General features: G+C 54.6%; 1 protein-coding gene across 1 annotated transcript; it reads left to right on the top strand.

Annotated features, from left to right (window-relative positions):
• Positions 1–2,389: 2,389 nt before the first annotated feature.
• Positions 2,390–15,024, top strand: Kcnk6 (potassium two pore domain channel subfamily K member 6). Its single transcript, XM_046440166.2, has 3 exons — positions 2,390–2,721; positions 10,854–11,249; positions 11,347–15,024. The coding sequence occupies exons 1-3, from the start codon at positions 2,400–2,402 to the stop codon at positions 11,568–11,570; spliced, it is 942 nt and encodes a 313-aa protein (XP_046296122.1). The 5' UTR covers positions 2,390–2,399; the 3' UTR covers positions 11,571–15,024.
• Positions 15,025–15,294: the final 270 nt, after the last annotated feature.

The raw sequence follows: 15,294 nt of genomic DNA, 5'->3' as shown, positions 1-15,294 counted from the left end.
AGGAGGATTGAGAGTTCAAAGCCAGCCACAGCAATTTAGTGAGGCCCTAAGCAACTCAGCAAAACCCTGTCTCTAAATAAAGTATAAAAAAACTCTGGGGATGTGCCGCAGAGGTTAAGCGCTCCTGGGTTCAATCCCCGGGGCGGGGGGGGGGAGTAGTTTTTGTGTAAACATAGTCCTGTATACTTTGTTTCTATTCTTTTGTGTTGTGTTGGGGATTGAATCCAGGGTGCTCTACCACTGAGCCACACAGCCCTTTTTAATTTTTATTTTTGAGACAGGGTCTCACTACCCAGGCCAGCCTTGAGCTTGCAGTCCTCCTTCCTCATCCTCCTGAGACACCTCCTGTATACTCTAAATAATAATAATAATAATAATAATAGTTATTATTATTATTAATATGTAGTGCCAAAGATCAAAGTCAGGGCTTCATACATGCTAGAAAGTGGCAAGCACTCTATCAATGCACTACACCCAGCCCCTTAAATCACTCTATATTACTTCTTGGAGTTTTTTTTTTTTTTTTTGGTGGTGGGGATACTGGGTATTGAGTCTCTGGGTGGCACACCCAGATCATTATTTTTCGGGGGTTACTGGGGATGAACTCCAGGCTGCTTTACCACTGAACTACATCATCACACATACATCCTTTTTTGAGACAGGGTCTTGCTAAGTTGCAGAGGCTGGCCTTGAACTTGTGATCCTCCTGCCTCAGCATCCTAACTCATGAGATTACAAGCATGCTCCACAGTGCCTGACCCAGTTCATTGCTATCTTGATTAACAGGTATCTCTTCCTGTGGATTTTCAACCCAAAATTGGCCTCCGTCCCAAGAATTGCCATGGTTTTTATAAACAGAACCAGCTGGCTGGGTCTGATCTGGCCCGGAGCCCTACTCCTCTGTGGTAAGATGGGGTTGGGATTCTGGGCTGCCTCCCAGAAGGCTGCCAGGAGGTACTCATTTCTGGCTGCAAAGGGATGTAGGGAGACCCTCAGGAAGGACACTGAAGGAATGTTGTTGATGATGTTGTTGTTACAGGGATCGAACCCAGGGCCTTGCTCACGCTAGGATGTGCTGTACCACTGAGCTCCACCCAGCCCTCCCTCCCAGGTATATATTTATGATTCCTGTCTATCTTTTTGTGGTGGGGCACTGGGGATTGAACCCAGGGGCACTTTACCACTGAGCCACATCCCCTGCTCTTTTTATTTAGAGACAGGGTCTCCCTAACTTGATGAGGGTCTTGTTAAATTGCAAAGACTGGCCTTGAACTTGGAATTCTCCTGCCTCAGCCTTTGCAGTCACCTGGCTGTTTTTTCTCTTCTTTGCTTCCTTTCATATATATATATTATAGCTGGACACAATACTTTTATTTTATTTATTTATTTTTATGTGGTGCTGAGAATGGAACCCAGGGCCTCGCACAGCTAGGCCAGCGCTCTACCACTGAGCCACAACCCTACCGGCCTCTTTTTTTTTTTTTTTTTTTTCAGTTCTGGGATTGAACTCAGGGCTTCATGCAATATTTTTGAGTCTGGCTCACAAAGACCCTGTCTCACTCCTAGTCACTCTTCGTGTCTCAGCTAGGATGACCCCCTTCTTCAGGTCACTCTCTTGACCTCCCTAAGCTGGGTCATGGCTTCCTCTGGCTTCCTACATCCTACCCCTGATAATCTTGCCTGTGCTTCCCATGGGCTGCGGGACCTGTCACCCTGGGCTGTCACTCTACTGATCTGTCAGTTTCCCCTAATATACTGGGAACCCAATGAGGGCAGGGTCCAAGACTGCTTTGTTCTCAGTACTACCCAGAACAAAGTGCGATCTGAGCAAAGATGTGGTGAATGGGTTAGGATCCTCGCTCTGTCCAGGAGGGCACAGGGGACACCTGACCCTATCATGTCTGCCTTTGTGAACTAGACGTTCCTACAGGGTGGTGGCCATCCCATCTAGGGCGCAAGACTTGGCGAGTAGGGTGAGAAATGGATTTCAGTCTGCCCCTGAGCCTAGCCACGCTCTTTGATGCAGTGCACAACCTGAGCAGACTCGCGCAGCGGCGCCGAGGAGTTGGGGAGCGGCTGTTCCATCCACCAGGAGAGTTTGACCCTCTCCAGTTTGGGGAACCGCGATCTCCTCACCCTCTGGTCCTGTCGGGCTCCTGGCCAGGAGCGCTGGGCTCCGCCCTCGGTGCCCTGCAGAACACCTGGAGTTGGGCGTGCCTCAGTTTCCCGGAGGCTGGGCGTTCCTCCAGCCCCGCTCCTCCCCTTTTTCCTCTTCCTCTTGGGGCATCAGTGGCCCAGCGTCGGACTCCCGGAACTGAACCCAGGCGGCGGGCGGCGGCGGCGGCGGGGGCCACGTCAGCGGGCGGCCCGGGGCTGTGCGGGGGCGGGTGGCGGGCGCCATGCGGCGGGGCGCGCTCCTGGCGGGCGCCCTGGCCGCGTACGCCGTGTACCTGGTGCTGGGCGCGCTGCTCGTGGCGCGGCTGGAGGCGCCGCACGAAGCCCGGCTCCGAGCCGAGTTGGGGACGCTGCGGGAGCAGCTGCTGCGGCGCAGCCCGTGCGTGGCGGCCCCGGCCCTGGACGCCTTCGTGGAGCGAGTGCTGGCGGCCGGACGGCTGGGGCGCGCCGCGCTGGCCAACGCGTCGGGGCCCGCCAACGCCTCGGACCCCGCCTGGGACTTCGCCTCGGCGCTCTTCTTCGCCAGCACGCTGGTCACCACCGTGGGTACGTGAGCGCGCCCCGCCGGCCAGCCAGCGCCCGGATCCCACCTGGTCCTGGCCCTTCGCCCCCCGGGTCCTTCGAAACGCCCCTCCCTCCCGGGCCTCGGAGCCCCTCAACCCCCGCCCACCGGTCCAGACCCCTGGGGACCCTCAGCCAGGCCTTTCCTCCTAAGCGGGAAACACCCCTCCAATTCTGCAAGCGTCCAGGACCTCACCGCCCCGAGACCTCACCTCCCCGTCTTAACCCCCATGAGGATTTGGGTCTCTCCAGATCCCTCCTGCCCTGGAGGCTTAGAGACCAAGGAGGACCTGGAAGCCTCCACCTAAGATCCTGTCCCCTCTGGCTGGGAGCCTCCTGCAGGCTAGAACCTATCTCTGGGCTGCTACAGCCATTGCTTCCAACCGTGTCTCCCGACTGTCCCTACACCCACTTCCTCCTGACCCCAGCCAGGACCCTGCTGCCCCACACCATCACCAAAGACCTGCCTTCCAGGGGGACACTGGCAGGAACCTGTGGCTGCTCTGGGACTCCCAACCCTCTGGCCCTCCATCACTCTCTGCATGGGTCCCAGATAGGACAGCCGCCATCCCTGTGGCCTCATATTCCCCTGCTCCAGGACAGGACCTCCCACAGCCATCCTGACAGCGCCCCCAGCATTGCAGGGTTTCCCCCCAGCTGGGATTCTCTCTGTTCCTTCTGGACCTGTGACCCCAATTCAGTAGCCCCAACAACTGAGTGTGTGAAAGGGACCCCCCATGGAGGGAGGCAGAGCACCCTCTAGGAGGAGCACAGACTGTCCAACCAGAAGCCCACTCCCAGACTCCCACCGCTCTGTCCTCTAACCACCTCCAGCAGAATTCTAGCCCTTTGAAACCCCAGGAGTCTCCACGAAGTCCTCTTTAAACCATGAACTGAGACTCCCACCCCCCCGGACCCTGAAACCCCTCAGTGAGAGCCCCAGAACCACCAGGACCTCCCATGGGGACCCTAGCGCCCCTCACACTGTTGTGGACAGCAGAATCCGCCTCCCTGGCCCCACAAGATGCCAGCCCAGATGTCCTCTCCCACCTCTGTCTTGGCGCTGAGGTCCCCTGCCCTCTGTGGATTTCCCAAACAAGGGGATCTCCTGGGCACTTGGGAGCCCTCTGACCTTTTCCAGACTCACAGCTGGGACGTCCCTTTCCACCCAACTGCCCCAGCCTGTGTTGTCTCTGAAATTCTCTCCATGAAGGCTGCGCCAGGCCTCTGCACAGGACCTTCCCCAGCACCATGTCTACCCTGGACGGTCAGCAAGGGCCTGGGACACTGCCCTATCTCTTAGCAGCATCTCCCTTACCACCTGCCCTCAGGTACCCTGGGCTTCACAGCCCTCTCTGCCTGAGGACTTCTCTGCCAGACGTCACCAGCTGCTGCTGGCCCTTTGACCCAGGACCCCAGGATTCATTTCAAACAAGGACACTGGCCCTTGATTTAAGATGGACCCCTAGACTCCCTGCTCTGAGCCCTCATTCAAGTGGGACCCTGGGACCCCACCCCCAACCCTTGAGAACCCTGGCCCCGGGGAAGTCCCTTGTCCCCTCACAGACCTGGGAAGTCCCTCTGCCATCACGCTCTGCTGCTCCCCAGCCCCTCCCCAGCCACCAGCTGCCCCTTTGGGAACGTGGAGGAGGGTGGTCCAGAATCCTGACTGCCTCCAGCAGCAGTAAGGGGTGGCATTTGTCCCCCTTGGTGCCCCATCCTATGGATCAGCCAACAGAGGCCACTGGCGGCAAAGCGGGATGATTTCCTCCCAGACTAGAATTAGCCGCCTTGCCTGGGGCGTGCTCTCCCCGACACTGCGGGGCCTGCCAGGGCCGGCCCGACCAGCCTCTGACCTTCCCTGGGTCAGCGCCTTGCTGTCTCCTCATAGATGCTGGTTTCTGCATCATCCTCCCTGGAGGAGGAGCAGGTGAGGGAGGCCAGACACCAGGCAGACACAGTTTGGCTTGGCATCCTGGCTTTGCTGCTGCTCCATGTCCTCCCTCATCTGGAAAATGGGGTAATAAAGCTGGGTGCGGTGGCCCACGCCTGTGATTGCAGTGACTCAGGAGGCTGAGGCAGGAGGATCCCAAGTTCGAGGTCAGCCTCAGCAATTTAAAACAAAAGCTGGGCATGTGGCTCAGTCGTAGGGCACCCCTGAGTTCAGTCCCCATTAGTGAAAAAAAAAAAAGGAGAGGTAATAGCACTCTGCATAGTAATGCCTGGAGAGAGAGAAAATGTGTGTGAGAGAGAGAGAGAGAGTGTGTGTGTGTGTGTGTGTGTGTAGCTGAGGCACAGAGAAGTTGGTCCACTGGCCCAAGGTCACACAGCTGGAAAGGTACAGAGATTTGAACCAAATCTCCAGAATCCAGTGCTCTTACCCAACATACCACTCTGCTACTGAGCAAGGGCTCGCTGCCCGACCTTTCTTTTTTACAAAAAGAAAGAGCTTTATTGAAGGCCAAGAGCAAGGAGGCGGGAGGCGCATTCAAGTCCATTTCCCAGATTGGACTGGCCAGTAGGGGAGGAGCCTGAGTGGCTGGGGATGGGGTTTGACAGTCGGCTGGTCCCGGGGCACTTGGGGATGATTCTGGTCTATTCTGCCTCTGTTGACAGTGGCCCTTGCTGGTCTAGTCCAGGGCTGGGGGCCTGTTTTCTGGTTCTGCTCCTCAGAGCCTGGGTTCCTCCAGGCTGTTGAGGCCATCTTAGGTCAGATCCCAGGGTCCCGTGCCAGTTCTGAAAAACAGCCTGACGTGCCTTTAGGAACAGGGAAGTCGCCATTCGATGGCTCTGTTTCAACACTGCATGGCTTGGAGAGGGCGATGTGTGCGTTTCCTAGAGGAACTCAGATGTGAAGGCAGCGGAGCGAGGGGTCGGGTGGGAGGGACAGGGCAGGAGGCTTCCCCGACTGGGCTGGACAGTTCCTTTTCTCTGGCGTTGGGGATGAGGCCAGGGCCCTGCACATACCCGACAGCACTCTACCTCCCAAACCCAGGCCAGTCAGCCACACGTGGTGCCCACACCTGGGGTCCCAACTCTTCAGGAGCCTCAGGCAGAAGGATCATGAGTTCCAGGCCAGTTGGGGCAACATGCCGAGACCTGTCTCAAAAGAGTGGGAGGGGGTGAAAAAAGAGGGAGGGGGAGATGAGGCTGGGTGTGGCGACACCTATAATCCTGGCTACTCAGGAGGCTGAGGCAGGAGGATCGAAAGCTGAAGGCCAGCCTCAGCAATTCAGTGAAGCCCTAAGCAACTTAATGAGACCCTGTTGCAAATTTTTAAAAATTTTAAAAATTAGGGGTGTAGCTTAGTGGCAAAGCACTTCTTCTGGGTTCCATTCCCAGTACAAAAAAAAAAAAGTGTGAGATGAGGAATTTGATGCAATATCCAGGGTGGGGATTCTTAGGAGTCTTGTAAGATAAACAGCGCTCAGAGAAAGCTGGCTGGAGTTTGGTCAAGGAGGCGTCCTTGCCAGGGTGAGCTGGTACAACTCATGTTGACAGAGCCTCAGTCACCCCGATGGTTCTGGGTGGGGCCAGGAACCCCAAATGTACCTGGAGCCTTGGAATACAGACTGGGTGTCCTTCCGAGAGACCTGTTTCTCAGTGTCCCTCATTTTGTCACAGGCCCAAATCTAAGACCTAGTAAGAAGTTGAGGCCAGGTGTGGGCAGCGGGGATAGGGAACTGGGACCAGGGAAAAGGAAGTCAGGCTTGTGATCACTGTAGCTGGCTGCGGGCGGAGCTCCGTGGTAAAGCAGGTGCCTCGCATGCAAGAGGCCCTGGATCCACCCCGAACACACATGCACACACACACACACACACACACACACACTGATTGTAGTACCACATCACCACGACCCTCTCCACACTTGCGCTGGGTGCTGAGCACCGCCCCTGCCTGGTAGGATCACTACCACATTTGAGGAGGGGATTATTTATTGAGCCCTTTTTCTTTTTCTTTTTCTTTTTTTTGTTGTTGGTTAGAAAATAGAGGCTCAGAAAGAAGGCGTCTCTTAGCCAAGGTCATGCAGGAAAAAAATGGAAAACACTTATTTCAGACTCAGCTCTTTGAAGTAGTAAGTGGAGGCCTGCCAGCCCCATTCAATCCCAACTCTGGTTTTCTTGTTTATGAGGATGTCCTGTGGCTTGCAAACCGGTTGTGTCAGCCGGGTCAGGGGAGGTTCTCCACCAAACCCTCGTTTTGCTGGGTGTGGTGGCGCAGGCCTGTAATCCCAGCTACTTGGGGGGCTGCGGCAGGGTGATTCCAAGTTCAAGGCCAGCCTGGGCAACTGAAGGAAAACTTGTCCAAAAAATGAAAAGGGTTGGGGTGTGACTCAGTGGTCGAGCACCCTGGTTTCAATCCCCGGGAACACACACATAACACAAAGCCTTGTTTTATTTTTTTATTTATTGATCTTGCTCTGTTACCCAGGCTGTGTGAACTGCTGGGCTCAGGGTCCTCCTGCCTCAGCCTTGAGTGACTGGGACTGCGGGTTGCACCACAGCACCCAACTAGAACCTGTGTTCCTGAGGGTTGGAGTCATGAAGGAGAAGCTCCCAATCACAGTTGCTTAAATAAGATGGATGTTGACTCCTTGCTCACATTCGAGGTGGTCAGTCCAAGACCAGAGGGGTGCTGGGGGTCAGAGACCCATACTCCTCAGCAAAACCCTGCTCCCCTGTATCTGCTCTGGACAGTTTCTGTTTCCCAGGTCTCTTCATAGTCCAAAATGACTGCTGCACTCCAGCCTTCATGTCTGTGTTCCAGTCAACAGAACAGGAAAGAAAAGGGATGATATGGGGATCACCCCTCTCCTTCATGACCCTTCCTGGAAGTCCCTGAATTAATTAATTCATTCATTCTTTCTTTCTTTCTTGAGTAACAGCATGAGGTTATTAGAGGAGACAGAAAAGGGGAAAACGGAACACTCTCAAGGGAGAGAGTGGGTCCTCTCAGAGAGAAGAAGGACCTGGATTCTTTCATGATAATTCATGGTCCAGAAATTAGTCACAGAGTGACATCTGGCTACAAGGGAAGAGGAATGTCCTTATTCTAGGTGGCTGAGGGCATCTGCCAGACTCGGTGGCCCTGCCTGTAATCCCAGCAGCTGACCTTGAACTTGGAATCCTCCTGCTTAGGCCTCCTGAGTAGCTGGGGTTACAGGTGCGCACCACCACACCTGACATCCTTTTTTCTTTTTTCAATTTTTCTGATACAGTAGACATAACATAAAATGTACTATCTGCACCATTTTTAGAAATATTTTTTTAGTTGTAGAGGGACACACAATATCTTTGTTGATTAATTTATTTTTTATGTGGTGCCGAGGATCGAACCAGTGCCTCCCACATGCTAGGCCAATGCTCTGCCGTTGAGCCCCAGCCCCAGGCCCATCTTCACCATTTTGAAGTACGTAGTTCAATGTCGCTGATCACATTCAATGTTGCGTACCCCTCCCCATCATCTACTTCCAGGACTGTTTTCATCTTGCAAAAGGGAAACTCTGATGCCTGTAATCCCAGTGGCTCGGGAGGCTGAGGCAGGAAGGTTACAAGTTGGAGGCCAGCCTCAGCAATTTAGTGACACCCTGTCTCAAAATAAAAAAGGGCTGGGGATATGGCTCTGTGGTAAAGTGCCCCTGGGTTCAATTCTCAGTGCCAAAGGAGGAAAAAAACAAAAAAACAAAACCCGGACACTGTGCCTTCCTGGAACAATAATTCCCTGATGGCCTCTCCCTCTGAGCCCTGGTAATCACCATTCTACTTTCTCTGAATCTGACCTCCTACCTGCCTTACTGAGGGGAATCATACAGAACTTATCTTCTAGTGACTGGTCACTCAACAGTTCTCAGAGATAATCCACGTTACAGCATGTATCAGAATTTCTTCTTTTCAAGGCCGAATATCAGTGTGTGCTGCATTGTGCTGGTCCATTAATCTGTGGATGGGAACTTTAGTTACTTCCTCATTCTAACTATTGTGAGCAGTTCTGTCTTCTAGAGCTTGCTTTTGGTTCTTTGAAGTATATATATATATTTTAAAAAATGGGATCAGCAGCTGGGTGTAGCTCACAGCACTTGCTTAGCAGCCCTGAGGCCTGGGTTCCATCCCCAGTGCTGCAAACAATCAACCAACTAAGCAAACAAAAAAAATACAAAGGAAAAATAAAAAACCTGGGATCCCTTTGTTTGGGAAGCAGGCTCAGTGAACACCGGCTGGTGCAGGTGTCCACACTTCATTATGCATGGCAGTGCTGGTCTGCAGCCTTTTAACTGTGGCATAACTGGGTCCTCATCACCCAGTCATAGATCTGACCCTTTGGTTTGTTTATTAGGGAAATAAAAAGAGATTTAAAATTGCTCTTTGTCACTCATTGGTCAGTGCCCCCACATCTGAGGTCCTCTTTGACATATTTCTGCTTGCAGAACTCATGTCCCCGCGGGCCTTGCTGTGTTCCCATAGTCCTCCAGGAGTCCACTGGAGCTTGTCACACCCTTTTAAGAGTAGGGGAAACTGAGGCCAGGCATAAGCCTGCGTTCTTCATGAAGTACCCACATGATCATGTGCACAGCAGGGACAGAACAGAATCCGCTGCCCTCCTGGAACTGATGCCCTCGGGGAGGCAGTAACCAAATAAGAAAACTGGGGTGTGGGAAGGCAGGAGTAAGAGGGTGTTACAACCTAGAATAAAGTAGTCAGAGGAGGCATCACTGAGAGGGTGACATTGGATAAAGATCTGAAGGACTGGAGAGAGGGGAATCCGGGGATGTATGGAAAGAGCTTTGGCCCCGAGCAAAGGCCCTGAGGTAGGAGCATACTGCCCCTTTGGGTTGGGTGAAGCCTTTGTCCTTCAGTCTGAGTGAGGTGGACAGATTGTGGGGTCTGGTTAGAAGAAAAGGGAGGTCTGGGGGAGGCTGCTGTGGTAGGCGGGACAAGGGCAGGGCCATGAGGCTACGTTAGGGGGAAAGGTAGGTGGCTGTGGGTCTGTCTGAAGGCTGAGATGACAGGCCACGCTGACACATGGAATGTGATGTTCATGAAGTCCTGGGTGAAAGTGCAGCTGGCCAGTCACTGAAATGAGTTTTGCAAGAGAGTTACTCACGGGGATTGGTGTGGAAAGTGTCTCAACTTTAATGTTAAGGCTTCCCAGAGGAGAGGGTCTGGGGACATTTACGGGAAGGAAGCAGGGTGACATAAGATATGGAAAAAGGTGACTGGAGGTGAAGCCATTAGTGGTCTGCATGTGACTAATCAGTCTTTCTGGCTCTTTATGGGACATATGTTCGGAAAATGGAAGCATTAGCATGACCTGAAGGGGAAGTTTGCCCCTTGATATCAAAGAGGTCACCTGCATGGGCCCAAGGCAAGAGTCAGGGTTTTAGCCAAAGCGGCCTCCAAGTCCCACAGAAGTTACCTGGGCAAACGTGAGCATCATGACCCACACAGCAGAGGTGTCCTCTCAGCAGAGCTAGCAGGAGACTAATAATGTATTACTTAGCTGTGTGACCTCTAAAATTACTGATATATGTATTTTTTTCAGTGCTGGTGATGAAACTTGGGGCCTTGTACATACCAGCAGGGACTCTATCCCTAAGCTACACCCCAGTCCCCAAGTCAGTGGTGGGGAGGTACTGGAGACTGAATCCAGGGTACCACTGAGCTATGTCCCAGCCCTTTGTATTTTTTTATTTATTTTGGTATCTGCTGAGCCACACCCTGGACCTTTTTATTTTTTATTTTGAGGTGGGGGGTGGCTAAGTTGCTTAGGGCCTCCCTAAGTTGCTGAGGCTGGCTTTGAACTTGTGGTCCTCCTGCCTCAGCCTCCCAGTCGTGGGAATTCAGGTGTGTGCCACGTACCCAGCTCAAATCAGTGATCTTTATCCTTAAAAGTAAGTAACTGAAAGCAAATGTGGCCAGTGGGGCGGGGCTTTCCTCGGGCCTCCCCTGAGTTTGCAAGCAACCCCGGCTCTTGGCTTGGGTGGGGGGTGGTGGCCACTCCAGGGACAGGAGGCCCTGCAGGGGAGTGGGTTGGGCTGCAGTCAGCTCTGGTTCGGTTGTCCCCCGCCACCTGGGCCAGCTCCGTGGAGCACTGGGTGGACAGCAGCCCCCTCCCCGCAGGCTACGGCTACACGACGCCGCTGACAGACGCGGGCAAGGCCTTCTCCATCGCCTTCGCGCTCCTGGGCGTGCCGACCACCATGCTGCTGCTCACCGCCTCGGCCCAGCGCCTGTCGCTGCTGCTGACCCACGCGCCCCTGTCCTGGCTGAGCTGGCGCTGGGGCTGGGACCCGCGACGGGCCGCGCGCTGGCACCTGGTGGCCCTGCTGGGCGTCATCGTGACCGTCTGCTTTCTGGTGCCGGCCACGGTCTTCGCCCACCTGGAGGAGGCCTGGAGCTTCCTGGACGCCTTCTACTTCTGCTTCATCTCTCTGTCCACCATCGGTCTGGGTGACTATGTCCCCGGCGAGGCCCCCGGCCAGCCCCACCGGGCCCTCTACAAGGTGCTGGTCACAGGTGAGCTGGGCCTGGCTGGCGCCGAGGGCGGGCGGGTGGCGGGAGGGCTGCGGGGGACAGCCATGGGCGCGCCAGCCGACCCTCCCCGTGTCCGCAGCCTACCTCTTCCTGGGCCTGGTGGCCATGGTGCTGGTGCTGCAGACCTTCCGCCACGTGTCCGACCTCCACGGCCTCACGGAGCTCGTCCTGCTGCCCAGCCCGTGCCCCGCCAGCCTCGGCGACGACAGGGACGATCGGGTGGACATCCTGGGCTCCCCGCCCGAGCTGCACCAGCACCTCTCCGCTGGCGCCCGCGCCGACTACGCCTCCATCCCCAGGTAGCGGGCAGGCGGTGGCTGCGGGCCCAGGGCAGGACCCGACGTCCATGCAGGTGGAGCGGAGGCAGGGGCTGCTCGGCCCTCGGGCCCTGGGGCTCCGGCGGCACCTCGTCGACCTCCCCCCTGCCCCCTCCCCCCTATTGTCCCCTCTCCCCCTTGCCCCACCCTCTGGCTTTCTGCTTTCCTGACGTCCGTCCTTCGACCCTCAGTCTCCATGTTCCATCAGCCGCTCACCCACCCGCTCCTCCAGGGAGGCTGTCCCAGACCCGGTCCCGGACCTGTTTCGCGCAGGTCAGGTGCTCAGTGGCAGCCCTCTCTGAGCCTCGGTTTCCTCGGCTGTCAGAGAGCCGTCCGTTCACCCCCAGACCCTGCCTCTGTGCTGGCCCAGGGCTACACAGTTCTGGGGACACAGGAGTAGTGGAGGTGGCCCTGTTCTCTACTTTCATGGGACTCACAGCCATGTCCCCACCTGGTGGAAGTCCCAGAGGGCACAGGCAGAGTGAGTGGTCAGGGCACCAGCCAGCTGCAGCTGGAAGGTCAGGAGAGGAAGTGACAGGACTGAGAACGGAAATGTGAGGAACGGTCAGAGGAAGAAGGTGTCCTTGATTCACGTTCCCAGGTACCTTCAGGGACCAGGGCCTGCGTGGCCATCCTGGGGCAGGCCGGGTGGCAGGACCTCCCTCAGTATCTCAGCCCAGGTCCCCCTTCACCGAGCCTGTGGGCTCCCTCTAGCCCAGCCGTGTCCTGCCCAGGTCCTTAGGCAGTTTCTCTACCTCTCAGACTGTTCCTATAAAATGGCAACCAGGATAGCACCACTTGCAGAGGTGATGTGGCCGGGACTGCCCTGTTACTCTGTGACACTCTGGCCAGGCTCTCTTCTGGATACTTTACAGGAAGGGAGATAATGTTGGTTATCTCCTTTCCACAGATGAGGAAACTGAGGCAAGGGAAGGTGGTCCCTTGACCCAGCCACAGGCGAGGAAGCGATTGGTTGTAGGTTTAAGCCCCTCGGATCTGCCCCTCCTGAGACGGGCTGTCGCAGAGCCTCCTGCCAAGGGTCCTGGACTGAGCTCCTAGCTCTACCACACCCTGTGCCTCAGTCACAGAAGGGACCACGGGACACTGGAGCCAGGCAGGGCAGGGCAGGCAGAAGCAAGAGCCTGCCCAGGCCTGGCGCTGGGGCATGTGGGCAGCAGCTTCTGGCTCCTGTGCCTGGAATAAGGCAGGGACGAGGGAGGAGCTGGTCTGAGTCCTGGAGTGACTCCCCGGGTGGCCTCATCCGGAGGGCACTGGAGAGGTATGGAGGGGTTTGGACCAAGAAGGGGAGTCGTGGTCAGATTTGGACTTTAGGAAGGCCCCCCAGCTGCGTGTGCAGGGAGATAAGTGGGGGAAACTGAGGCAGGATGCTGGGGGAGGCTGGGGGAGAACAGAGAGCATGGGCTGGGCAGGGCCATGGGATCGGGGAGGCCCCGAGCTGGCGGATGGGCTTTGCAGACTGGGAAGGACCGGGCCCATGGTCAGTTGTGCCTGGGGACCTGGGAGGTAGCACAGCTCTGAGAGGGGTTGGGGGCTATTTTAACATATGGTGAGTCTGAGGGGCTACAGGGACATCCAGGAGGTGTCACAGGGCCCTGGGGCTGGGGCTTAGGGGGTGGTTAAAGTTGGAGACAAAGGAATTGAGGCTGTGGGAGAGGATGAAGAGAGAAGTAAGTGGCCTCAGGGTGTTTACATATTGATATCAATTAGGAAAGATTTTGGCTTTTCTGGGGTTCTAATAAGGCAAATGTTAGATTGCTCCTCATCAGAGTCAGGGAGACCTCTGGAAATACTCTCCACAGCAATGCAAGAGCCTAGTGATCCCAGGGTCCCTGTGTCTCTGCTCTGCCACCCTCAGCTGAAGGCTTGCCTCACATGTGTTCTCCCCTCATGGTCCCAAAGTGGCTGCCAGAGGTCTAGGCATCACAATTGGACATGATCTTCTCTAGTGAGCAATGACCCTTCAATGAATGTTGTGATACCAAAGAAAAGTGCTTACAAAGGAGAAAGAAAAAAAGCACAGGATAAAGAGGAATAAGGAAAACCAGGAAGGTGGACAGTAAAATGGTAAGAAAAGAAAATTTTAGGGCTGGGGTTGTGGCTCAGTGGTCGAGCACTTGCCTAGCACATGTGAGGCACTGGGTTCAATCCTCAGCACCACATAAAAATAAATAAAATAAAGGTATTTGTGTCCAACTACAACTAAAAAATATTTTTAAAAAATATTTGGAAAAAAAGAAAAGAGAATTTTAAATTCCACATGATTGTTGTGATAAGTGATAGAAAATACTTACAGAGGGTTCACCATGTGCCAGGCACAGCTCTAAGCCCTTGACACATTCAACCTTCTCAGCAAACCTGTGAGTCATGAACATTCTCTACCTTTTACAGATGAGGAAAAGTGGCTCAGAGAGGTTAAGTAACTTGCCAAAAGTCACATAGAAAGTGCAAAACTGGGATATGAACAGGCTCTTGGTTGGTCACCTCTTCCTATGGGAGCTCAGAAACATCCACTGTCCAGCTCTTTTCAGCTTCCCGGCCTTTTGGGCTTCTTATCAAGGTCACATTGGATCTCGGCATTCAAATCAGGGTGGATGGTTTGGGCAGCTGCTTCTTATCTCCTTGAGGGAGGTGCCTGTTAATCTGGCTTCCAGGGCTTGCTGCTGCTCTGCAGGTTCCTCTAGGAAGAGTTACCAGGTCCTGTTCCATTCGAAGTATTTAAAAACAAAACCAAAAAAAGGATGTGCTAAAAATTCCAAAGGGGAGCTGGGCACGGTGGCACACACCTGTCATCCCAGCAGCTTAAGAGGCTAAGGCAGGAGAATCGTGGGTTCAAAGCCAGCCTCAGCAACTCAGCAAGACCCTGTCTCTAAATAAAATATAGAAAGGGCTGGGGCTGGGGCTCAGCGGGTAAGTGCCTCTGGGTTCAATCCCTGGTAGAGAGAGAGAGAGAGAGAGAGAGAGAGAGAGAGAGAGAGAGAGAAAAGAGAGGAGAGGGAGGAGAGAAAAAAGGAAAAGAGAAATGCCAACTGTACCACGGAGAGCTCGGCCGGCGGGGGAGAAGCCTTCCTCCTGCACTCGGCGCGGGGGTCCGCAGGTTTCCTCCAGGGCTGCGCCGGCAACATCCACACGCGTGTCTTATTTCCCATTCTACACAAATGGTACCTAGTGTGTTGAGGTGGTGAGAATCACAGACTGTCACTCCCAAGCTGGGGGACTTTGGGCAGGTGATGTCACCTCCAGTTGCTCATTTGTGACACGGGATGCCAACCGCGCCTACCTCATGGATGGAGCAGTCGAGCTCACCACCTGGAGAGCACTCAGGGGCGTGTGGGACTCCGTGAAATGCTGCCTCATATTGCTGTTGTTCTCATTGTAAAATATTATGTAGATGATATAAAAACATTCACATTTCAACATTACATTCTGTGACATCACTGCTTCTTGGTTTTTTTTCCGTCATCACAGTGTAATTCAGACATTACACCAGAGGCACACGTCCACGTCTCATATCCTTTGTATCTGCGGGGCCTCCTCTAGGACACATGTCCCCGAGTAATTCTGGCATCCCCGAGAGGTGTGTGGGTGATTTCATCTTTTGCTGGTAAAACAATGCTGCAGCAAAAGCCTTGTGCACTGGGACCTAATGAAGGCACTGTCCCTCCCTAGGGTGCTGTGTCCCCAAGCTGGAC

The sequence above is a fragment of the Marmota monax genome, unplaced genomic scaffold (assembly GCF_021218885.2).
Source record: "Marmota monax isolate L192 unplaced genomic scaffold, Marmota_monax_Labrador192_F-V1.1 WCK01_AAM20220418_F8-fsc00228, whole genome shotgun sequence".
NCBI classification, from domain to species: Eukaryota; Metazoa; Chordata; class Mammalia; order Rodentia; family Sciuridae; genus Marmota; species Marmota monax.
The sequence above is the reverse complement of the archived record's forward strand: the minus strand, read 5'-3'. Positions and strand labels throughout refer to the sequence as shown.

Excerpts from the sequence above, each read along its gene's own strand:
- Kcnk6 (XM_046440166.2), top strand. The coding sequence starts at position 2,400 with ATGCGGCGGGGCGCGCTCCTGGCGGGCGCCCTGGCCGCGTACGCCGTG. Across the intron at positions 2,722-10,853 it reads CACGCTGGTCACCACCGTGG|GCTACGGCTACACGACGCCG; the intron begins GTACGTGAGCGC and ends CCCTCCCCGCAG. Across the intron at positions 11,250-11,346 it reads CTACAAGGTGCTGGTCACAG|CCTACCTCTTCCTGGGCCTG; the intron begins GTGAGCTGGGCC and ends CCGTGTCCGCAG.